The 24929-nt window shown below is 48.9% G+C and overlaps 8 protein-coding genes across 8 annotated transcripts; all 8 read right to left on the minus strand.

The window, feature by feature from the left end:
- Window positions 1-7046: 7046 nt before the first annotated feature.
- On the minus strand, window positions 7047-7859 carry ColSpa_10295 (satratoxin biosynthesis SC1 cluster protein 4; the record flags this gene model as incomplete). The annotated part of the gene is made up of 1 exon (XM_049276507.1): window positions 7047-7859. One exon carries the CDS (start codon window positions 7857-7859, stop codon window positions 7047-7049), a length of 813 nt encoding a protein of 270 aa, XP_049132464.1.
- Window positions 7860-9138: 1279 nt separating this feature from the next.
- Window positions 9139-9789, minus strand: ColSpa_10296 (uncharacterized protein; the record flags this gene model as incomplete). Its single annotated transcript, XM_049276508.1, has 1 exon — window positions 9139-9789. The coding sequence occupies one exon, from the start codon at window positions 9787-9789 to the stop codon at window positions 9139-9141; it is 651 nt and encodes a 216-aa protein (XP_049132465.1).
- Window positions 9790-14637: 4848 nt separating this feature from the next.
- ColSpa_10297 (uncharacterized protein) lies at window positions 14638-16178 on the minus strand (the record flags this gene model as incomplete). The annotated part of the gene is made up of 2 exons (XM_049276509.1): window positions 14638-15970; window positions 16030-16178. The coding sequence occupies 2 exons, from the start codon at window positions 16176-16178 to the stop codon at window positions 14638-14640; spliced, it is 1482 nt and encodes a 493-aa protein (XP_049132466.1).
- A 1306-nt stretch (window positions 16179-17484) lies between these two features.
- ColSpa_10298 (uncharacterized protein) lies at window positions 17485-18264 on the minus strand (the record flags this gene model as incomplete). The annotated part of the gene is made up of 1 exon (XM_049276510.1): window positions 17485-18264. The coding sequence occupies one exon, from the start codon at window positions 18262-18264 to the stop codon at window positions 17485-17487; it is 780 nt and encodes a 259-aa protein (XP_049132467.1).
- A 523-nt stretch (window positions 18265-18787) lies between these two features.
- ColSpa_10299 (general alpha-glucoside permease) lies at window positions 18788-19069 on the minus strand (the record flags this gene model as incomplete). Its single annotated transcript, XM_049276511.1, has 1 exon — window positions 18788-19069. One exon carries the CDS (start codon window positions 19067-19069, stop codon window positions 18788-18790), a length of 282 nt encoding a protein of 93 aa, XP_049132468.1.
- Window positions 19070-19286: 217 nt separating this feature from the next.
- Window positions 19287-20150, minus strand: ColSpa_10300 (major facilitator-type transporter ecdC; the record flags this gene model as incomplete). The annotated part of the gene is made up of 2 exons (XM_049276512.1): window positions 19287-19587; window positions 19717-20150. 2 exons carry the CDS (start codon window positions 20148-20150, stop codon window positions 19287-19289), a joined length of 735 nt encoding a protein of 244 aa, XP_049132469.1.
- Window positions 20151-21835: 1685 nt separating this feature from the next.
- Window positions 21836-23254, minus strand: ColSpa_10301 (MFS siderochrome iron transporter 1; the record flags this gene model as incomplete). The annotated part of the gene is made up of 3 exons (XM_049276513.1): window positions 21836-22391; window positions 22445-22567; window positions 22617-23254. The coding sequence occupies 3 exons, from the start codon at window positions 23252-23254 to the stop codon at window positions 21836-21838; spliced, it is 1317 nt and encodes a 438-aa protein (XP_049132470.1).
- Window positions 23255-23321: 67 nt separating this feature from the next.
- On the minus strand, window positions 23322-23806 carry ColSpa_10302 (MFS siderochrome iron transporter 1; the record flags this gene model as incomplete). Its single annotated transcript, XM_049276514.1, has 2 exons — window positions 23322-23544; window positions 23574-23806. 2 exons carry the CDS (start codon window positions 23804-23806, stop codon window positions 23322-23324), a joined length of 456 nt encoding a protein of 151 aa, XP_049132471.1.
- Window positions 23807-24929: the final 1123 nt, after the last annotated feature.

Below are 24929 nucleotides of genomic sequence, written 5' to 3' on the forward strand. Positions count from 1 at the left end.
TAATTGGAGGATTCGATACGCGGGCCCGACTCTTAAGACGGAAAGCAGACAACGAAAAAAGCGCTGCCGATTGTGATTTTGAAGACGGTCGACTAAGATGTTTGAAGAAATCGAAGAGGAGTCTAGACGAAAGACCAGTACGCGACCTCGTCTCGCAGTGGAGTTGAAGGATGCCGTTTGCAAGACCAACAATGACGACAACGTGCTGTGTCTTTAATGCGCAGCAGTAGAAGAAGTCAAACTTAGTTGGCGACAGTGTTTCGTTGGGCGCCAGATGGACGGCAATGGAGACAAGTGAGGAGTTGACAAGTAGAGAATTGTAGGTGTTGGTGAGAAGCTGGCGAGTACCGTCTATGATGACAATGATGTGGTGATGACCTGAAATGGACTTTGGTGGTCGACAAAGTGGGCAGGCACGTGGTGGGTTCAACGTCTGCCTGGCTGTGGGTTTTTCTTTCTTCTACGCAGTCTGGGTTAGGATCAGGTGCCTAGGCAGCAACTGGAAGAACGAGAGGAGGAGAAGAGGGAAAAGGCGAGACCAGATGCAGAGATACGGATCCGTGGTCGGAGGTAGAAGACATCCAGGGATGAGATTCAAGGTGACAGGGCAAAAGTGGGTGAGAAGAGCGAGTAGACGGAGTGTGTGGGATGAAGAGAAGGGGGAGAAAAGTGGCGGTTGGCAAGAACAAATGCAAAGTAAGGGAAGTGACAAACAAAGTGAAGAGTGAGCGTGAGAAGGGGTGAATGAAAGTGTGCCTGTTTAGCCAGCGTACGGGGTAGGGACGGAAGGAAGAAGGGAAATTAACCCATTGTTTCGGGAAAGTCCAATCCAGCTTCCAGTTCCAGTCGTTGCCAATAATGGAATCATAGCATGAGCACAGTAAGGTCTTGATTGTATGCCAGGCTCATGTGAATGGAGGGATGGCATTGCATTGTCCCAGGCCAGTAGCAGTTACGCCTCTCACCCCTCTTGTTGCTGGTGTAGACGGGATAACGGTGCACAATAAAACACTCTACGCAAGTACGTACCAGACTTGTTGACTGGTTCTACTGACCGGTCACGTAATCGATCATATCAACTCTGACTGTAACTGTAGATGCAGTCGTAGATGCAGCCGTAGACAGAGACGTAGATCTAGATCAAGATCAAGATGTAAGGCAAAGAAGGACAGAAGAGGAGAGGAGTAGAGTAGAGTAGGGGGGCGTACGACGAGCAGGTGGATATCTGCGCGAGACAAGGTGGCAAGTCAGAAAGATGAAAAAACGGGGAGAAGAAACGATGAATACTGTTTTGAAAAGGGAAAAGTAAAGTAGACAGGATACATGGGTAGATACAGTGTGTGGCCCGGCCCATAAGGTAAGGAAAACGGGAAAATGCTCATTTGGTGGCTACATGTACCCAACTACGGCTACGTCCAGCCGAGTAGACTAGAAACAGTAGGTAGACTGACGAGGTGGCCTGGGCCTGGGCTAGGCTCAACCTGGCACTGTTTGGGTTTATCTCAGCGCCTACTGATACACGCGAATATTGGTGCATCTTTACGAGCACCGAAAAACTGCGAGAGATGAGGGAGAGACAAATAGAAATACGTTCACATCGGATGGACCTTACTGGGATTGGACGATGCAAGACTTACGGATGGTACGTATCTCTTACTCATGTGCCTCTGGGATTTTTTTTCTCCCTTTTTTTTTTGTGTTGAATTTTTATCCCCTTCCCTCCTTGCTGACACTCCATTGCCTGTAAACTAAACTCGGCGCCAGGTTCATTCTTAATGAACGCTATGGATCTTACTCACATTGCACTCATGGAGACCACCCACTACTCATTGGAACCCTACCTACGCAGAATGGACATAGCGTTTCTGCTGTAGACACCCTACTTTGGAACAGAGGTACGCACTTTTACCCGTAGGCGCGCCTCTCGCTCAACTCGCATACCTATACATGAGCCGTGTATCCGTGCCTATTCCCATCTGCGCTGGGTTCTCCCTCTCTCACACAGCCATGGAGCACAGTCTTTCCACTACACATCTGACACGGTAGACTTGTCCCATCCAGCTAAACGCCACATATAGTCCAAGCCCAATCCCGATCCTGAACAGAATCGTACGCCACTTTTTATCCAATCAGTGGGTTCTGCGTCCGAATATCCGAACCGTCGCTTATCATTGGGCTTTTGCGCATCGGTCCCTCATCGGTAGTACTCACTGTCGCTCCGTGCTATAGTGTTCGTAAAGTAAGCCCGCATCTCATTTGGTTTTCTTCAAAGTACCTCACCTCCCTGGCCTAGCCCAAGCCCAAAGATCCAAAAACCTTTGAGCCACCATGACTGATCCCTCGTGGCTCATGTCGTCGTCCTTCTCCACCCCCTACTGCACCTCTTCTCAAAGAGGGGAAAAGGCGATGCAGAAAGTCGACATGGGCGGTGGTACATAGTGTACACTAATCCTCCCATCTGATTTGCACAAGGCTCCGTATCACCCTGTGCCCTGCGCCCCCCTGATCCAAGGTGCGCCATACCTAACAGGGCCTGCCTGCCCTGCCATGAAAGACCCCGGTCGCTTACCTCCTTATCTCATCTCACTCATCACACCCCATCACTGCCCAGCTTGACCTCACTTCACCTTACATAGTAACTTTACGAAGACCCTCATTGGAAACGCGATATCTCGTCCTGCTGTTTTCAAGCACATCGAACAGACAACCCCGCAGCATAAGTCTGGGCATCGTTCTCTCACTTACTCGCACTATTACTAAGGTCAATTGTACATCATGAGACTCGTGCTTCTCTCTGCCGATATTTACCCATGATTTGGCATGCCTCCACCTCCCGTAGTACCTACCTTGCTTCGTAGGGGCACGGTTATAGTTGAGCCGTCATACAGTTTTTAGTCGCTTCGTCGATTGGCTGACTCCGCGGCCAATTTGGGTAATTTTCGCCCGCCGTTCCTACACGATTCATCACCGACCCCTGCTAAACTATTACGCTACTGGCGCAAAACATTGACATGGAGTGTCATGGAACAGCGGCCAGGCAGAGTGTCATTAGCAGATCGGCATCTTGTTCTTGTCTGGGAAACATCAGTCTGAACCTTTTCTCTGCATCTCGTTCCTCGCTTATAGGCTCACTACCGTACACTCCTGACCATCAGGTCCGCATACCCGCGTATAAATGGACGCTCCACAGCTGCCCCTACTTGTACCCTCCTATGCACCTAAAAGATAGTGGCATGTTAGAATCATCGATGATGTTGCCACGTCAAGACGAAGTATGGTTCCGCCGGCTCATCTCAAAACAGTCTAAGAACTCTTTATATTCATGTAGTCGGGCGTGGTCCCTCAAACTCTCCGCGTGCCCGCGGATCCCCTTTTGCAGTTTGCGGGATGCCGGGATGTCGTCTGTGGTTCGGTTGATCCGTTCTTTGCATTTCATTTTCCCAGACACTGATGCACGCACGTACGCACCCACCACACGCTGTATAATCCCCCATACCATAGCAGTAACCTTACCCCATCTCACACAGCTATGCTGCCTTTCCCAACCGATGTGGACAAAACCCATTCAACCTTCTTTCTACAGATACTGTACCACGTCGTTCTTAATTCGCTCAAGCCCGTCCGGCCATCATCTCTTTAGGAACTGAACACGCAACCGGACGGACCAACTGATACATGCTGGGCCCTCTTGGCGTCGCACGCATACCCTGACGCAAACGCTCAACCAACAGAAAGGAAAGAAAAACAGACCACCATACAATGCCTGCAGCGCTTGTACATAGCAGACAGCATCGACCGGAAAAAGCAAGCGTGCCCACCGTCCGCCCCCAAACCCCATCCTTTCCTTGTCTGTGCCTTTCCATCCACATCACTTTTACTACTGAATGATGACACTTGTACCCTCCGTAGTCCACCGACGCCCACGCCCCTCCTTCGATGAGGATGCTGCAATCTCTCGCTCGTACCTCGACTCACCAGTGACACAAGCCGAAAACTTTAGTTTGTCAGATCACTAATCATTTACGTTACCTTGCTGTACCTTTTGTTTGCACCGCTTCGCATTACTTACCTAGTCAATTTCCCATGCATTTTCATCATAGCCAAAGTAAACCGAAACCACCGAGAATTCAGTGCAAAACTGTCCACCTAAAAACCATCCCATGTCTATCTCTTTTATTTTGTAATTCAAGGGAACTGCACCTGATCCATCGCAACTCTAATATGCGCCTGGTGGCGGTCAGTCCGATAATTCCATTTGCACCCTTCATCTCCATTACTCGCGGGGCCAACGACCGTAGTGTCCTGTATCAACGAACCACCACACCCGACGGGCGCTCACCCTTCAGAGACCATTTAACCGTGTCACATCTCAAGAACAGAGTTCCGTCTACGCGGGAATTTGGGTTTATCCTATCGCAGTATCATGGTACATGGTCAAATCAGCCTACATTCCCATCTGTCACAGGGCGGAATGGAAAGCCTAATCCTTACGCTGCCAGGCAAATAACCGATTATATAAGCGCTCTCAATAATACGGAGGTGCTCTGTAAATAGTGGGGGGATGCATGTCCGGCGCAGCCGGCCTTCCCAAGCTGAAGGTCGCCAGATTAGCCGAGGCTCTCGTAAAAGAATCAATTCCCTCCAATATCGGCTTAACACAATAAAATGGGGCACACCGACCAGGGACGAATCATTACGAGACTGAACATTTCTCGTACCCCTGTGACTGAGACAGGCCTTTACGATGTAGAAAGGCAAACATGCTTGTATGCATTGCATTCTTCTCTAACACCCTGTAATTTCCATTGCTTAGGTTGTTTTGTCCACCTCGTCACCCTCAACTCATACGATACGTAATATCTAACTTTCCGCGAAGGATGCGTGCCTCTACGGGGACGACATCATTTTTTCCCGTGTACTTATCCCCATCGGGTACCTTATCCCTTTATCGCAGCATGGTAAACCAATACTGTTGTCTTGGCCTCACTTCCAATGATTCAACGCAGTCTAAGTCTTGTGAGCACTAATCCTTCGTTGGCGCCCAATCCCCGTCCGCCACGCATGTGACGCGAGTAGCCCGCCACACATTCGCATTTCTGTAAACTCATGTGCCCACCTCCTTTAGTACCCTTAGGCCCTCTATTATGGCCTGGCGCAGTCTGTACAAATACCTGCTATTACTAGCTCTGAACGATACTAAGGGTAGGCTATCCGAATTTACACTACTGCGCGCGCATTGCCCCAACCGCCACACTGTACACCTGTCAAGTTGGACCGCTTCAAAATAAGTATGACCATGCGTGAGTCTGAGACTCCGCCTACGAAGATTTACGAAGATTTACGAAAGTAATTCCGTCTCTGTGATGGATAGAGCGTCTAAAGGTTCTGGTCTAGAAGCTAAGTTTTCCATGGAAAATCGAAGCACGAGTACTGATAGACTTAATTCTGGTTGAACTGCGTTGAAACAGACCGCTTACGATATATTTGTTCGCTCCATTGCGTTTCCAATCCTTTTCGAGTTCTCAATGGAACCTTTAGCCGAAGCTGCATTGGTTCCACTGTGCCACAACCGTGACGAACCAACCTGTAAAATAGTAAATCTCGGGTCTTTCATCGAGCACGATGACTGAATGCCTTCGGAAATCGGAGTTTCCGCGCGTCCCTGGGTAATGCGGATCTTTCCAGTCTACGGGCGGCAGTTTCACCAACATTTCCACCCCTGTCCCACTAGCCATTGATCCTCAATCTCCATCTGGTAATCCGCATTATCCAACCGATGGCCGGGTATAACGCCATGTTCCATCAAGGGAGGGGACGCGTTCAGTAATCACGACTAAACGCTGAGTCAGACAAATGATCTACCGACTGACTTGTGCTTGTTACCGAAAGGCCGCCAAAATTCGTGTAGAGTTGTACGAATAACTCGGACCGATAAATAATGCTGCCTCGAACGCTAGGGACGTGTCTACGCATGCTTTGTGTTCTTGTGCCCAAGCTTTGTTCTCCAGCAGTTGCTCTTTGATTTCTTTTTTGTCCTTGGATTAACTCCCCGGCGCAACCCACCCCCCACCACCGGGTACAATACAGTGCTCGGTCTCGGTTTTCAGGGAAGAGGGACAGCATAAGCGTGCGGTAGTGCTGTTCTCTAGCCCCTAGCTGTGGGAGCTTTCCTGACTAGGTCGTTGCTCCCCATGCGAAAACTTTCCTGATTCGTCTTTTTTGAGACCGCCGTACGAAACCTTGCTCATCGATGGTTTCCGGGATGTTCGTACTTTTTGCAATTTGTACCATACCTAACCAACGAGATGAGGTCCCCGGAAACCCACGGTTCCCGTACCTTTAAGTCCCCGCTGAGCACAGGTTTTTATTTTTACTTTTTGTATTCTTCTAAAACCAGTCATCCCATGTTCGCTTCTCTCTGGTCTTGGGACTCGCATGCTCCGTTGAGAGTACTGTCGAGGGTGATTAGTGTAGGTCATCATATTTGACACGGTCTAGAAGATTTTTGTTATTCTCTGGGAGAGGGGGAATCGGTGCCGTTGCTCGATAAAATAGTTACTAGATGTACTTTGTCGGAGCTTCGTCTTACTTGAAGGGCGGAGATGAAAGCTCTGGCGCCCGGTTTTAAATCACTTCTCCCCGCCGAAAGCGTGGAACGCAAGCTTATTGTGGTCCGACGCCGAACTTCGTTTCGGCCAATATAGTTCGCATGTAGTATCCCAGTCATAGTGGTCTCTTGACCTAGACAAAGGCTCAAAAGCGCATGAGCATTGGCGAGAAGATCCCCTAATCATCTACAGTTGTACATCAGTAATAGCTTTGTGTGCGTAAGCGAGCACTACATGTATGGATGGCCCAGTCAGACTTCAGTATCGCAAATGCACACATTTGAACTCATGCCAGCTTTAGATTGATCTCAGCGATCGAACACCCATGATTAGTCAAGTTCTTTACCACAATGATTTTCTCTACCCAGCAAGTCACTTGAACGCTCAAGTCTTCAAAAGTGACAGGAGGATTGGAAGAAGGCATAGCGCGATATGCGCTCACTTCTTTTGACAGGTAATCCTTGTTCCACCGACCTGGCCTCCGCTAAACACTTCATCCACGGCGTCGTAGAATGTTGTTAAGTCCGCATCTACAGTAGGGTTCTTCTTGTACTCTTGAGCACGACGGTGCACAAACTCTGTCCATGTGTCTGACATGTCTGCCCAGTTGATGATCTCGAAGCCGGCTTTCTCGAGCTCTTCCATGTAATGACTCTTTTCAGGAAGATAGGGACACGAGACCGAACCTCTAAGTACCTCAAGCGTCTTGCTATCAAGAGCTGTACGCGCAAAGAAGTCTTCAATATATAATCTTCCTCCTGGCTCCAGGACGTCGCACGCTTTCTTGAAAAGGGCCTTTCGCTCTGGGATGTGCAAGATGCAGAGGAAAGAGACAATGTGGTTCACAGGTGCGCCCATTAGACTGGGGTCAAGCTCAAGGAAGTTGCCGTTGATGGACGTTGCCCTGTCCGCAGCCCCGGATCTCTCGTTGATAGCCTGCGCAATGTCGTGAATATCCCTCTGCAATTCGATGCCGATGGTTGCAACATTGTAATGTCGGTAGAGATATCTGCCTGTCCCGCCAAAGCCGGATCCGATATCAAGGACCTTCTCGCCGGCTCTGAGCCCCAATTCCTTGGCGGCGCTCTCAATTGCTGCATCGCCCAGATAGTGCATGCAGTCAAAAGTCTTGGTGTCATCCGCTGTCCATTCTGGCTTGTCTTTTAACTTTTCAAGCGTACGGTGAACCCGGGTTAGTTTATAGAGGTTCATGTCCGGGACTTCGGAAGCGGCATTGCGGGTCGAAGGCATGGTGGAGAGCCAATAGTTGCGAGGCTTTCGGAGACCTCGTTTTCGGGGACCTCGTTTTCGGTTTTACGTGACTAATTAAGGTGAAGTAGTCGTCTTAAAAATAAAAAAAAGGGGAAAGGGAAGGTTCGGAGTCTTCCGACTGGATTGCCTGGGACCGTTCGCTTCAGTAAAGCGAAACTAGCTTAGAGGTTACGAGTGGACATATGAAAAGTACAACTTACTGACTTTTTGTACTGCTCCCACCGGATACTCCGTTAAAGACCGACGGGTTTATTTTTACTTTGCTAGTAGCGTGGCGCGATTTTCCCCCTACACTGTCGACGTCACAAGGCTTTTTGGTGGAAACACCACAGGTTGCACGTTCCACCAGGGATTAAAGTTCTGTGTTAGAGTCGTCTGCACAGGTTCACAAAACTTGAAAGTAATGTGAGACACTTAAGTTACGGTCTTATAAGCCCCTGACGTAGTGAGACCTTGGTTATCACATTTGACCGGGTTTTTATTGGTTACACAGCTTGTTTCGATGTGAAGCTGCATAAGTGGGTGTTATCTACCTTGTCGATTGCGGCACCCAGAGATAAAGCGATGTGTTCTAGGACTTGAAAGAGGTGCATTAGTTTGGCAGGCTCACTGATACGTTGTCTCAAGAATGGGGGAGACGATTGGAAAGCCGGGCCTACCAGTATCTCAATCATGGTTTTTTGTGCCCAGACAGGTCCCCCACCCGCCTTCCCTATGGAGCTAATTATCCTCAATCTTACCCACGCTTTATGGTACACTCGCTCAAGATTCAGCATTAATAAGGGAAGTAAGCGTCATTTCGAGATGAGCCAGTCTCGAAAAGAAAGTTCGTGATAATTTTGCTCCTGGCTTAACCTCTTTAATGAGGTCCCCCGAAAAGGTCGTTGGCTGAAGGGCTGGATAAACTGAAAGAAGCCGGAGAAGAAATGTTTATTAGTTCTTATTAGGATACGGTATCCTAATGTTTTTAGCAGGCTTAGTAGATCTATCCCGGCTGGGTTGTCCTATATGTGCGATGTCGTTGGCACACCAGTCGTCTAGCTATCGTTCACATTGATGGTTACTGTCAGACATAGTCACTGTAAGCGACAGTCGGTTCATGAACGTTATTCAAAGGTCTGGTATAACCGTCCTCGATATAAACTGATGCTATCCTCCTGGAATCCAACACAAGAAGGCGTGCAACTTGTGGCGGCCGCGAGAGTGTGAACATCAAATGATTACCTAAAGCATGATGGCCGACTGTGTCGAGCCCGCCTTAGTTCCCGTTGCCTCTTCCACGAGCTCTCTGGATCGAGTCTGCGTTGCTCTTGTGTACCTCCTCATACTGACTGAAGTAGATTAAGTCGCCGCTAGCTACGTCAGAGGCGACAACCTGGGAAAGAGGCTGCGTCCAAGCAGCTGGTTGAGGCACGTCTTCCGTCATGACACCGATGTACCGCAGTGTAGCGTTGATAAAAGTTGCGTTGTAGCCACCCGTAGCAATTCGATTAGGCTCGCCATGAGCCGGCAGAATCTTTGAAATGGGAAAGGTCGTCATACGTTGGAGTTCTTTTTGATGCGTGGATAAGCTCTTGGCATCGGCGATGAAAGTTGCCGTGTCTTCAAGAGTATCACCAGCAAATAACAGTTGTTTTGACGGAATCCACAGTACTGTGCCATCAGGAGTATGTATCTGGAAATTGTGCAGTTCAACGCTCAAGTTGCCAACCTTCATGACCCTCGTGCTAGTGTATAGATCCGTAGGAGGCACAGCCTGAATAGGAGGATCATCGGCAGCAAGACTCTGCGCATTGCGCTCTACCGTCCGCGCTGTCCTATCGTTCCCCACGATTGTAGCACCCCCTTTGGCGAAGACATCGGTTCCGGCAATGTGATCGTTGTGAAAGTGGCTAATCACGACAGACATATTCGTGACTCCTTGGCTCTGGACATGGCGCATCACAGCGCCAGCATGGTCTGGTGTGATGTGAGAATCGAAAATGATCGCTTGATTTCCATCAATGATGGAGTATGTCGAGACGCCTAGAGTGAAGGCCCCATCGTCAAGCCAGTTAGGCTGATCTGAATGAAACCGCTCTCCGGTGCGGCCGTCGTAGTAGGCAAATATGCCCGGATAGGGGTTGAGGATCCTTAGACTTTGTAATGGATCTCCTCCTCTGGCTCTCGCAACAACACTGCACTGCTGTAAGCACTGTTTTTAAGTAGTTTGACTGGATTACTAATCGTTGCTTACCCTTCAAGAGGCGAATTCTGGCTCGTGATGTGCCGACCAGACAGTCCACAAGCACTTGCAAGCGCACAGCAGCTGAAAATCACGGCCTATCGCACATTAGCCGAATCTACCGTTGAACGTCGGTAACAAAACACTCACGCGGAGCATTGCGGCACACATATCCGAAGCAGTTTACACGAGGCGGGAGTAGATACCGAAGACCGAGTCGGACTCTATATCCGTAACACACTTTAGTCTGTCTCGTGAACCTCGTACATTGACCCACTGTGGTGCGGGTAGCGGCAAATTCAGTAGACGATTTTACGCGGAACTCGGCTTAGAAGCTCAAATGCAAATTACCCTTCAGCCTTTTTGTAGGAACTCGGAATGTGCAGGTTGGTGAAACGGCCTGAAACGCTGATCAACCTAGCCGGGCAGTGTTTCATCTGGTAATTTTATAAACATCGGTAAAGGCTTGAGCCTAATGGTGTGGGATGCTCTAAAGACTAGCTTCTGATAGGCTGATAGCATCCCACTGACTATGCAAACACCTTGATTTGAGTTCCTACCAGTGCTCCTTGAAAACTAGTGCGTTGGTATCAGCTCAAATGTGCTCTGTGTGGCTTGAGATAGTCTAGAAGATTATGCGTTCAGGGTGGAAGTAAGCCAGGGAATGTATTTCGCTCGATGGTAACATCTTCAACAGGCATAACATGATCCCAGTAGCTCATAATGCCATGGCGTTGTGTTGGCATCGTCGTAGCATCCACAGTCGAGCCTGACCTCTTAAATTACCCCGGACTTGATCTAGCCTGCATCTATCTTAAAATGGCGTCCACAGTCCAGTTTGTTTGAATTTCCTGGAGTATTTCGAACCTTCAAATGATATGAGGGCATGTATAGTAAGATTAGCCAAGGCATATATCGTGATGTAACCATTATTTGTTAAGGACGACTTAATCGGCGTTCTTCTGTTGTGGTTTCAAAACACTAGAGAGGTCAAAGTAGTATCTCAATGGAAGCAGGCTCGAAACAAAGCTTGTAACCAAGACACCAGCGATGTACTCGAGATATTTGTATTTGGAGGAAGCATCACCAAGGATGTGTGCACGAGAATTGATACGAAGTAGCTCTAATTAACTTGTAAATCTGGCCAGTAACTTGTGAACTGTGTCTGGAGTACATTTGTGAACCCCTATCAAGACTTAGGTTTCTGAGGTTGTTTTTCAATTGCTTCACCAACATATATTTGGGTCAAGTGTAAAAGGCACTGTAGCAATTTGTACTATGACTTTTCAAACAACAGATGCCAACTTATTCATGCCCATCTTTACATCACTCCAGCTAGCCTCAGTCAGTTCTTCCGTTACCGCTCCACCGAAGTGTATCCCTGCTGTCAGTGGGCTTATGCAGCTTTCTAGTTCTTCGAGAGTTTCTTGGACTCTATGTTGTCTTTGAGTCGGCTCCTCTTCTGTCGGAGACTCGAAGTCGTCTGTATCAACTGTACAGACTGCATTCTCACAACCGCATAGTTCCAAAGGGTATCGTGGTTTCTTACCGATATGGTTCAGTGCTCAATGAAGATAATCGTGGTTTCCTGCGTCTCCGGGGTGCTGCAGATCATTTCTCGACTGATACAGCTTTTCTGGACAAGAAGGTGAACATTCTTGGATCTGGTGCTTCGATGGTTCCCTCTTTGCGGACTCGAGAGACATGATAGAACTTGTATAACCTCCCACAAAAAGAGGCTTGCGGGCGATGTAGCTGCGATATTCCCTCAAAGCGGCTTCAACGTCAAGCTTGAGTGCTGGGCCGTGACGAGCGGGTTTCGTGCTGAGCGCCATTGTGGTTGCCTCCATGACTTTACAACTAAGCTCTTGAACAGATTGTTCTATTCGCTCGTGCCTGAGGTTCTGTGATATGTCGATAAAAGTGCGCTTCGAAATATTTCTGGTTGGATTTCCTTCTCCACAGACGATATGGGAAGAAAATGAGATCCCAGAGAGTTTATATACGACTTTCAGAACAAACCCCTTGTTCCTGAAAATAAACACATATCACCAATCCCTGTTCAAATAATGCAAGAGTCGTGAAAGCACAATGTTTGTCCCGTGATCTGCGACTTTTGTTCAGAAAACCATTGCTTTATGCCCCCTAAGACAGATAGTGTTTTCAATGATGCTTTTGCGGTTCGCTCTTGAGTTTGAAGCATCTATCATATTTCTTCACTCAACAAAATACTATACATCTAGGACACTGAGCCTGACAGTATGCAAAAGAACAAATCAATACAAACTTCAAGTCCATCATGGCTGAAAGACTTCATAGACTTGCAGGTTACTGGGATGAGGGAGTCAACCAAGACTTCAGGTTCTTCCAAGCAGTTTAATCCTCATGGGGAGAACTGCTAGCAAGCCTTCGCGACTTTGAAATAATAACAATACCTACAAAGTTCTGTCTCGCTGACCATGACTATTATGGCTTTCAAGCGTAACCAGGTTGTCGATCTGGCTAAAGCTCTACACGTTGGAAGAAGCTGCTAGGTGCATGGTTTAAGAAATAATGGGCTTTTCGACTAACGCTCTTGTAGTAGTTCTTTTGGACCAAATTATGGCTACCCAAGCTGTTGTGTGATTGACCTTTGTGGGTTTCGGCTTGTAACAAAGCTCGTTCGGAGGTAAAACTGGGACCCGAAGCTTTAACAACCCCCGCCAATGACGTTGGTGTTACTAATTATCAATTAACCACTAGCGACATCAATCAACAACGCGCCCTATGTAAGACATTACAGAGTTTCACCTTTAACACCCCGATCGCCCCAGTAGTCACGCGCTCGTTTACAGCCATAGTACATAGTACATAAAAAAACAATAAAAAAACAGCAAAGCAAACAATATGTCTTCAGAGCCACGAACTTATCCACTCCGACGACCAGAAGGTCACCGACCACCGGTTCCACGTTGGCACCTTGTTCTCAGCGAGGATGTGAACAGCGTTGTCACAACCTATATAGGTGTGCAACCTCATTACCAGGACAGCACAACTTCCCAAGTCATGGAAAGTGCGACTGATGCGATCGAGGGATGGCTGAATGGAGGAGACGAGGACTGCAAACACGTTGCCAGCGAGAGTTTTAGGCACCTGGATGGGGATGATGTCCCGCAGTCACGGATTTGGGTCTGCTACTGGAACAACCCTGAAAAAAGCAGAAAGGGTTCAGAAAAGCTCAATCTTTCTTCAATCTTCGATCGTTTGTCACCTGGACACCGAGATCGAATTGGACTATGGAGCGAAAGCTTTACGACACCTGTAACTCGGCTTGAAAAGAACTACTCAGGGCTCGACTACCTTCCGGGCCTTGCTAGGTTGCCAGATACAAGAACTAAAGAACACACGCTTTCAGCATACTGGGGTGCAGCGAGGGACCGGGTTCCATCTTCTGCTCATGATCTGTTCGAAAGAGACCACAGAGCCGAGAGCACGAGGCCTCAAGGTCCTCCGAAAGGACTGGGACAACATTTAGTCGGGACCAACTACGACAATATGGTGCATATCCGCTCCGGGCAGTTTTGGGAAAATTGCGGATTGGAAGAGACAGAGTCCTACGAGAGTGGTCCAGAAGGCATCGCTCCCATCTTGCCATCTATCTGGGGGCTATCAAGCATGCGAAGACTTTTGGGGAATCGCGAAAGTTTCGGACATGGCACGAGGTTTCGATTTTGAAACAAGGAGAAGCTGAGTTCGAATATCTCAACTGCTTGCCTATGACAGGCGCGATGAAATTCGTTGCTTTGAATGTTGCATCTGAGCTGTATTGATCAAATGGAATGCAAGGAATCTCATCGTTAATGGTTTGCAAATGGGCCCTCAACCGTTAGGATGACCTTGCCTGATCATACATCACCCATACTAATGTCGTCTAGGATGCCGTAAGTTTCGCTCTGCTGATCTGCAGAACCCTTTGGGTCATTTGCAACTTGGGCATCTTTTCTTTCCTGGCATCGCTATTTTGTGTGCGTGCATGGTGATCTTTTTCACTTCGAGTATAAGAACGAGGGTAGCCCGTGGTACTGGAGCCAAGGGGCAAAATGATTCGTTTTGAGTATGTCTAGAGACTGAGTTTGTCCTTTCGAAAGAGCGAGGCACGTTTGGCACGTTGGTTATAGCAATAGTTACACCACGCATGTCAGAATTTGTGATCTAACGCAGACATGACTAAGTCTGCCAAAATGATGCTAACACTCTTGTATAAGGGGTCATCAGTGGATCACAACTTAATTAAACACCTGTATAATTAGTCATTATCTTGTTCCTGACATCAATTATTTCAATCGACCTCTATCTTTGCGGGCCAACATAATGTAGCCGAGCCGTTAAGTCGCAGTGCAGAGACGACTTCTCTTTTTTCCTTGGTGATTTCCAGTTACTATTCGAAGTATAATTCGTCAATGCAGTCCAAGAAAGCGCGCCATAATAGTTCTGATCAAGTTGTAGTTATCAAATATTGTTTTCAACAATCCTTGATTGATTCGATAGTCAATGCTAAATGTCATCGTATTTGGATAGCCTCAAGAGTCCTCCATCACCTTCGCTCAGCTGCACTTTGACTGTCTTTGCCTCCTTTTGTTGCTCTCTCAAGCCACCTAAGTCTTCCAGTTTTTCCCGTGCACTTCTATCCAGTCCATGAACCAAGGTTGCCAACACATTGCTTTTCCACAAGTTTGCATTATGGTGGTACGTCTGATAGATTGCAGCACTTAAAAAGATGATGGTAAGAAGAATGGTGAGAAGAGGGACTGTCAGGAAACTCCACTCTACGTGGATGTAGCTCTCAACTGTGTGCGCTATACCAGTGACGTTGGTGCCGTTGAAGCTTCGGAAACTGACCGTCACGCTAGTTGCAAGATCGTTCATGAGCATGTCGATGCCAGTGGGATACTCGTAGTAGTTCCAATAGAAAGCCTGAACGATGTCGGTATCAAAAAAGGTTTCACCGCTGGAAATACCGACAGTAAGGTTGACGATGACGTTGTCTGGTGTGGTGATGGTTTTATTAATCACCTCTTCGTTCCGCGAAGCAGAACCGCTGCGGAACAGGTCTGAAAACCACGACCGTATGCCCATCATGACCTTCATGTCGATTGGGTAAGGTTCCTTATTGTTCTCTCCCGAAATATAAATGGGTTCGAGGGATTCCTGGGTAGCTTTAGCTACAGTGCCGTTTGTTGTTGCGTGAACTATGGTCTCTTTGAGTTCACCGTTGACGATCGAGGAGTTGAGTGTCTGGACACAGGCTTGAAGGGTGCACTGTCGAGCCCACGGTGCAAGATCGCCAGCAATACCTCCTTGCTTTTCGGTTCCCATGAACACAAGCTTCATGATCGTTGAATAAGACATGTCACCGAGGCCTTGGGGGAAAACCGGGGTCATGCTGAAAACATCGGCATGCGTCTTGAGTCTGGCACCAATAGGCACAGACCAGCCGCACTCCGTCAGGTTGCCTTCTGGAGCAGAATCGTCCTCGCAAGTCCGAGACATGAATTCGGTCAGATCCACGCAGGTGTTGCAAACGCCAAGGGTCTCGAATGGTTCCCATGTGCAGTTTCCCGTTTGGCAGTTGACGGGGAGACTCAACCAGGGCTTGCCATTTTCGGCGAAAAGGCCATTGTAGACGGCAGCTTTGAATGGGAGGATCGGGATAAAACCTTCTGGTGCACTTTGACTACTCAAGGCGATCAGATACTGCTGAGAGCGGAGGTTTGTGGCCCCTGCAGTTGAATTTGTTGTACGGGCGTGGAAAGTTGCGATTTGCTGGGCGAAAGGGCTGAAAGCTAGCGTCAGGATGGCAACGAAAGCACCGAAGGAACCGAGGTAGCTGCAAGAACCTAACGTTAGATGACGGCACTGCAACTATGATCATCAAGTTCAACTTACCCTCCCTTGAGCTTAATAAGCATCATCAGGGCTCCCCATGTGCCTCGACTGGCATCGTCGAATACCTCCATGTCAGATAGAGGTTCGCGGCGCATCTTGAAGTGAATCCACTTTAACTGGCTGATCCCACTGGAAACTACAACGGCCATAGTCGCGGTAGCCACGGTAGCTAGCAAGGCGATGACAGCATTGATGGTGATTTGGAAGTGCCATGATGCCAATGGCTTGCCGTCATATGCCGCAAGAACACCGATAATTGCAGCTGCGGCTAGAATAGCGACGCAAAGACTGACAATTTCGAACTTCCACGAACCAGAGGGGGAAAATGCTTCGGGTTTGATGTTCCCCCCCCCGAAATTCTGCTCCAACGTGAGGGAACAGAGCGCCTGGACTCGCCATTACTACTCAAGGCAGGCTCGCTTTGAGAGGCATCATCGACGGAGACAAAGGTCGAATGATAGACCTTGTAAGAGCCCAGACTTTGTCGTTTGTCGGGACCTTGAATGAATGGGCTGCTGGGCTGGCTAACGTAGATAGTGTCATTCGAGCTTGTGCTCACATTGTGCGAATGTTGTCTGTGTGACATGTTTGCGGAATTCCGATCCACGTCGCAGCGGACAGAGGCTCAATCCATAAGAGGGAAAACAAAATTAAGTGTACGGGAACTTGCATAGTGGCGGCCGGTCTGAGGCCGGGGAGCCTCAAATAGTAGCAGAATGCCGAGGAAGCTTGACATTTCTTGGAGCCTGCGCATCTATCCACCCTGCATCGGAAGCCCGTACATAGTGCTTACGGTTAATGGCTTACTGCATGCCACATACATGGACCTTTAGAGAGTTGCGACGCATGCCGTTGTATTATTGGACTTAGTTGATGCCAACATAAGCCAACGTGCTACATCATTGGCCTTCGACTACGGCTAAAGTTGCGAGATACTGTATATGGCAATGATCTGGGTAAGTGGGGGCTGCTCTCGACAGCTCAACTCTTGCACTTGGTTAATAATGATTGGGTGCTCATCATCGCCATGGCTCTCGAAAACTGGTATCCATCGCTGTAGTCCCTCTCCCGCATCCTCCTCAGCCACCCACAGGCTCTCTCAGAGGCCCAGACCCGTGCCGGCTTGCATCCAACGCAGATCCTAAGCTTATTTTGGGGACAAAGTCGTGCTACAAAATGGGACAGCAAACAAGGGAACCAAGCCAGCCATTTTCAGGACGCGACAGGTCCATGGCACAGAGAGCGGCACAGCAGTGCGATAAGACACTGCTTGTGTAGCCTGCATGCACAGCCTTCGCACCGTCGCCTCTTCCCCGCCGCCTCTTTCAAAAAGAAGTATTGCTCATAGGGCTGCGAATCGGGCAGGTCGTGATGACCGCTGCATTCAGCTGACCACTCTTCGTCAAGTCATTGGCGCGTTTCTCTCTTGCATCAACGATAAGGCGTCTAATGCGCTTATGCCAAGAATGCCACTGCTGCAAGAACACCAGCAAAGAGTGCGAGAGACGCAGATTGTCGGGAATTGTGAGATGCGGCTCCTTTGGAAGATCCGGTGGCGGCAGCGTATCCAAGCGCACTGTAAACGCTCGTCGCCTGGTCGTCGCTGACGGTAGCAGAACAGGGTTGGGCGTCGTGCGTGACGGATGCAGTGACACCACAGACGCTTGTGGCCTCGGAGTTGTACGTAGTCGTGGAGGCATAGCTCATGCTACCAATGGCGGTCGGGCAGGTTTTGGTGAAGGTCGGCTCCTTTCCGTTACTCTCGACGACAAAGTTGAAGCTGCCGTTGGCGATGCGAGGGTTGAGATTGTACTCGCTATAATCAGGCTGCTCGGTGAACTCGCATTGCGCGCCCATGCCAAAGACCCAGGCAAAGGTGTAGTCGCCGGCAGCAAGATGACCAGTCCTTCCAACCTCCAGATACGGGCCATTGCCGAAGGTGCTTTCGTTGCCGATAGAGGCGCCCATGACGCCGTGCGCAGCTGTGCGCAAGTAAGAGTTCTTGTTCCTTGAGTAAATGTCCCAGACAAAGTTATAGCCATATTTGTAGGCAACGTCGGGGTTCTGGACATTCAGGAGAACGGGATAGCCGTTGCTGGTTTCGCCGTACTTTCCATCGTTGCGAGGGAAAACAAGATCGAGCTCGATGGCGTCTGCAGGCAACTGGGCGCTCACGAGCTGAGAGCATGAAGCCAGCAGAGTGGCCCCAAGCCAGCAGATGCGTTGAGATATCATGATTGATTTGGTGTTTGTAAATGAATGTAACGTTGAAAGTGTTCGCGATCGGCGGATCAGCAGTCAACTAAAACTGCGAAAAGAATGCAGTGTAATTTTCTTGCCCCAAAAACGCGCTGATCCGGAGAACACCGTGGAGAGCGGAGATCTTTAAAAGAACGGTGTGGACGCGCTTTGAGGGTTGCTCATGTCATGAGTTGGGTTCCGTCAGGATCACACCTAATTTCCGATTATGACCCTGGCCCACAGCGTCTTTTGTTTTATCTCAAACGTCGCTAATCATCGTCTCTGCATTAGTCTCATGTCATTTCGGCCGGGTTTCGACAACGAGCCAACCGAAATGTGTAAAGGAAGCGGGGCTACCAATGGTTGCAAACGGCGGCACGGGGCATCGTGCACTGCTGTGTGCCTCATTTAAGCTTCTTGATCAGAGCCTACTGCAAAGAGTGGTTGTCAGGTCTTCTGCTACCTTGCTTGTCGCATTCATGAGAGATTACGCCTTTGGTACCCACCACTTGCCCCTTCATGCCTCCTCCTGCAACTTCTTCTCCCCTTGACAAACGATGCCGACCTCACAAACATGGGATTTGAACTTCCGGGCCGGCACGCGGTTGTTGAACATTTCCTGGATCTCTGCGTAGTTGCGGCCCTTCATCTCGAGAAAGTAGTAGTACAACCAGGCGCAGATAGGCCACGACAGGCCAAAGAAGATGAAGCGAATCTTGCCTCCCAAGTTGGCCTGGTCAGTGTTGAGTAGGTATAGTAGCACCTGCAATACCAAGCAGGATGCGGCCGTCGAGCACATTATGTTGATGCTGTAGGTTTTTTGCCGAAGTTGAACACTATATTTTTTTCCAGTCAGCAAGGCATGCCCCTGTTCTGTGGTGCTTTCTTATCTACAGGTCGCCGATTCCAAGACCCCACAACCCAATTTTCTGAGCTGACGGCGGGCCGCCGCCGAGGACAACCCAAGTTCAAATCAAATAGCTAAACCGACGATGGCTTCAAACAAATACTTCAACTCACCTGGCTGTTTCTCCCCCAACGGAGTACGCCACGGCACCAAGGGTTGCTTGGTACATAAAGACCCAGATAACCATGAAAGCCACAGTTGCCGATAGAGATGCCTGGTTGCCGATAGTGCTGATGCCACCGATGAGTAGCAAAAGAGCCGTCATCGAGAAGACACCGCCGACGATCAAGGGTCGCCTTCCATATCGGCCGACACGGGGCCAAGACGGCATGTTTCCAATGAATTGAATCGCATATGCTGCTTGGCCGATCGCAAGAGGGTTGTTTACACCGGCCAAACGGAAATAGTACCTTTCAAGTTGTTAGTTGGGCTTGCCTTTGACTACTTTCTCCGTTCCGAAGGAGTGGGGAACTGACGTGAGGTAGCTATGCAGCAGTTAGTCGATGTCTGTTTTGATTTCAGACTAATTCGGTACCTACCCTGAAACAAAGTTGACACCAATAGCTTGCTGCGAAAGATAAACCATCACGATAATGAGGGTCCGGCGACGGTTAGTTCCTGTGAAGCAATCGATCCAACGAGCTGACTCCTGTTCCTTCTTCATCTTTTGCTCCTTGGCAATAGCAACTGTAGCTACAGTCATAACGGCGTCTAAATCAAAGTTGGGGCCGTTGAATCGCAGGTATGACTCAGCAGCCTCTTCGGGGCGGCCCTTGATGAGGAGCCAACTTGGAGACTCAGGCAAGAAAGCCAAACCGCAAAGAAGCAGTCCGGGAGGAATGAGCTGAGTGATCAGGGGGATCCTCCAGGAGAGGTCGTTCTTGTAGTGGCCGCTCGCTAATACAGTTGCAGAGTTGAGCCACTGGCCAACCGTAATCATCGTGTTGACTAACACAAGGCAGACACCACGCATTTTGACCGGCGCAAGCTCGGCCACGAAGACGGGGCCTAGTTAATGACCTAATCCGAATCCGAAAGTCGCGATAACCTTGCCGCCAAAAAGCATCATTACGGTCGTAGCGAAGTGTTGAAAAATCGTGCCGCCACAGCAGATCAAGCAGGCGACACCAATGATCTTCTTACGGCCAAAGATGTCACTGATGAAACCTGTGGCAACTGCTGAGACAAATATACCGATGATGCCCGCTGCATTGAGGATCTGCTGGTCCCGGGCAGCCACCTGCCATCTCCCGTTGACTTCATGACCGAAACGCTGAGCAAAGGGGGTAAACGGCGAGGAGTTTTCCGATGGTCGAGACCTCGTAGCCAAAGTTGATGGGCAAAAGATATATCAGCAAGCCTGATTTCCAGCGTTAGGAACTTTTGACATCATAGTGTGTGGCTTGGCAATTTTTTTGGATGAACTGACAAAACCCCAACACACGCCTATTCTCCCACAGATCACGAAACCCAAGCTTTTCATTGGACTGTGACTTGGGCAGCGACGCTGTCGCAGCAGCGGTCGCGTTTTCAGAATGCTCCAACTGTAGCTTGCAGTCACGCTTGGCCATCGATTGACTTTTGGTGTCCGCCATGGTTGATGAGATGTTTGCAAATCAACGAGATGGGAATCTTTCAAGTTCGGGATTCGCCGATACCGCTTCTTTTTCGAAATTGCTACATCCGCTAGTTAGTATTCAGGATGGAGGTGGGATCATTGAAAATCTTATATTTTAGGGTAGCTACGCTGGAATCTGAACATATGCGTTGCGTAGTGTCTCCCCGTGTATGCTTGACGAGGGCTTCCCATTCCTCCGCATTATCCACTTGGAGGAATCATCTCCATGCGGTTTAGGGATGCTTGAGACTGCCCCTTTCGTAAGACCTAAACATAGAAAGCATGGCTCACAAGACTTGCATGGCGGGGTAAGAGGCCTGCACTTGCGAGTTAACAATGATACGCAGTCTTTTCGCGGAGGTTACACTGGCTACGAACTACTAGAAAGGAATCTAAGAGTTGCAGATTGCTTGCAACAGTGGAGGTGGACCAGGATTGAACGTTGCATTGGCTCGGCCCAAATACACATTTTCTCAACAATGACCAGCACCAGCCCCCAGATTTGTTCAGTTCAGAGAGTCTTCCGTTCCTCCTCCTCTCCATCAGAATGCAGTACCTATGTAAACGTGCAAGGTTCCATTTTAAAGTAATACTTAGCCCTCGCGTCCTTGTCGCCATGAAGATCCAGGGACGGATCCGGCAGTCATTGCCCTGCCCGGGTTCCGGATTCCGGATTCCGGTCCCACCTCAACCCCAAATTGCTATGGGCTTGCATCGGGCTTGTGCATGTTCGGAACCCAAATCTCAGAACTTGGCATCAATCACTTGCGTCAACTTACCTGGTGAAGGATTTTTTTCTAGACACTGATTACTTTGTAATCCTGAAAAGTTCGAAATAGAACATTAGACAAAAAACGATATACTGGGACTACGAATACCAGGTTGTCGCCAAAATCGCCATAATTTAGGCCAAATGGCCCTTGTGTGTCTCATGACAATGGGTATTAATTAAGATGGGATTTCAAATAGTATATCCGCGAATTTGACAATGTGAAAAACTCTTATCGTTGCCAATCATTATACGAAGCTATATAGCCGTTTCAAAACAAGACTCCCTTTGTCTGGGACCTTTCGCTCAACTTATGGTTCTTCATTAACGACACCCAAACGATCGGCCCAGCCAGCGCCACAAGAGACGCGATGATCATGATCTTTTGTGTCTCGCCATAGGCGAGTACAATAGCATCTCTTTCAGGAGTTCCCCATTCATAGCTAAGTTGTCTTGTAAGATCGCCATAAATGAGAAGCGCCTCGCCTTTAAGCTCATCCGGGAGGTAGTCAGCCAGTTTGGACGGCATCAAATTGGTCCAGATAGCACCACTTATTGATGAACCAATCGCGCCACCAACACTAGTAATCATCGCAAGCAGGGCGAGGCCAATGGCGACGTCACGGTGAGGAACGGAGGCCATGACGGCAATCTGCTCAACCATTACAATGGTACCGCCGGCCAGCGAACCGAGAACTTCGCACATGATAACCAGACTGACGCTAGTATCGGGCATACGGAACTTGATCATCAGACCGGTTGAGAAGATTTGAAGAGGAACCGCGACCAAGCCAAGCCATTTGTATCGGTCGGTATAGCGCATGAGACTGGTCATATGTTATTATCGTCGCACAGCGTTGCGAATAGGGATTCGACTTACAGTCCGACTGGAATAGCCCAAGCGCAGGAAACAATGTTATAAATGTTGGTGATGAAGCCGGCGCGAGAGACGCTGAGATTATAAACCACCTGCAGGTAGGACGAGAACTGGACTTTGTAGCAGCTACAACGGGTTAGAGAAAAGCCCTTGAACTTAAGTTTAGGCAACTCACTAAAAACTGATCCACATGTTTCCTCCCAGAAGACAGGCTGCAAGAACAGTTCTGTTCTCGAAAAGGTCGAAGGGAACGAATGACTTGGGGGCAATGTGTTTCTCGTAGAAGGGGAATGCGATCAAGAGCAGTCCACCCAGGACAATCATGGCAATGATTCTGGGCTCACGCCACTGGTGGGCCTGGTATCCAGCCAAGCTGAAAGGCAGCAAGAGTAGCGAGAAGCCGGCAACGACAAGTAGCATACCAGCGACGTCAAGTTCGATGGCCCAATATTTCATCGAATTCCAGAAGGTGCGTTTCTCCTGTTTCTTCACGTAGTGACCCTGCTTGATCGCACGGTTCATCTGGACTGTGAAGATGATAATCAGAGGCGCGACAATTGCCGGGATGATTATAGTGAAAGCACCATATCCCCATCTCCAGGTGCTCCCTTCGAGGAATGCCTGAGCGGCAGCGGGACCAGCGAATGTGTTCGAGACGTAAGGCGTCGATGTGAAGCCAAACAAAATCATGCGATTCTTGAGTGTCGAGGTATCGGCCATGAAAACGTTGAGAACGTAACCAACACCATTCATACCGGTCCAGAAGAATGTTTGCGCAGCGGCATAGGTTTCGACGTTTTGGCAAATAGCCATCAGGATCAGGGCTGAGTAAGTAGGTTAGCCGGATGCCGCTGATCATAGACGTGGAATCACAGAGCTACTAACAAACAACAACGAAAGACAGCATAATACAAAGTCCAGTGGTACGGCCAATGACATCAAGGACACGAGCGAGCGGTAACTTGCTTACACCGCCGACGATATTTGAGATAATGCCTGTCGCTGCCATTAGACCATGCAGACCAAAATCACTAACGACATAAGGAAGCAGAGAGCTTGAGATTTGCTGTTGGAGAGAGTCGATGAAGAACACCATCCAGATTCTGTATACTGTTAGCAGCTGTAGGCCGACTTTGCCAGCCAAGTTGCGTACAAGATGTAAGCAGCGATGAGCCATGACTTCGTCCATGTTTGCGTCAGTGCTTCGATCTTCTCAACCCCGGCAAGGCCACCGGTATTAGGGTCGATTTCTTCCGAGGCGGGCTTTTTATCGAAAAACTCGGGGGCTTTCTCGTCAACATTTGGAGTATCTAGGTTTGCAGAAACAATTTCCGGAGCGCCAGGAGTCGCGTCTGGATGACCCATGTTGTCTGGATGAAGGTCACAAGGTGATGGTAGGGTGGGCCCAAGAGTTCGGATAGTATAATGTCTTGACCAAAGTAATGGGAATCGAGAAACTTCAAATGCGGCACAGACGACAAGGACCAAAAGGGCTTTTAAAGGTTTCTGAGAACGCAAAGATATCAAGGTATGGCCCACATGCGAGTGGGAACAACCACATGGCGGTGCGCTGCTGATTTCATGCCCGGAATGTGATCCTGATTATGGAGAGTAACGTTCGGCCAATCTTTGGCAAATGCTCGTCCCGGGGGTTGGCTAGATACTGGCGCACTAGTGGTTCAAAGGATCGCCCCGGTGGGATGAGAGGGGGCTAGATTGATAAGATTGAAAATTTTGTCCTGCGACTGATGTCCCTGGGTGGTTCCATTGGAGGATCGAGATCCCTGACGATGGCGATGTTGCTTCTGCTAGAGTTCTAGGATATTCATTGGTCCTGAAGCTGCTCTGCTCCGTGTCAGGGCATCGATTAACACACACGTTCCAGCCCTTAATCAAACGGCAAGCTGATAAAGGTTTTGGAGTATTGTGGTCAAGGTCATAGTCCTTTAGTGACATCAAAACATGCAGCCTTTCCTCTGAGTCGAGAATGAGACAAACGGAAAACGCCGTTAGGAATGCTGAAATTTAGACCTCTTTCAAGCGCACAAAATCCGAGTCTGCTGCAGGGGTCTGTTCTTGTCCTAGCTCCTTGGCATTTCCTACGTGCGAGTGGGACAAATACGAACGGGGTTAAACTCCGCAGCTTGATGAGATCTTCTCGACTTGTCTTATCAGATAATTCCTTAACCATAATGTTGGTTTTCTTTCTTGCAAAAAGCTCCTCTCAGTTATACATGATCTCTATTGAGAACTCAAACTGCATTGGCCCCCTTCATATTCAGGTCCAAGCCATTGGTGAAAGGTGCAACAGTGAGTATAATGTTAGAAGGAGAAACCCGGGCCCCCGCTTTCACTACATCCATCCACTTCATCTTGGCGGCAAAGTTGTTGCAGTACAACTAAGCCTATTTATGTCGTCTTCAGTCCACCTTATTTAATTGATGTGGTTCCTTGTAGTCTGAACAGATCCCTGCCGATGTGCACGCGC

The sequence above is a fragment of the Colletotrichum spaethianum genome (genome assembly GCF_022836535.1).
Source record: "Colletotrichum spaethianum MAFF 239500 DNA, contig34, whole genome shotgun sequence".
NCBI lineage: Eukaryota > Fungi > Ascomycota > Sordariomycetes > Glomerellales > Glomerellaceae > Colletotrichum > Colletotrichum spaethianum.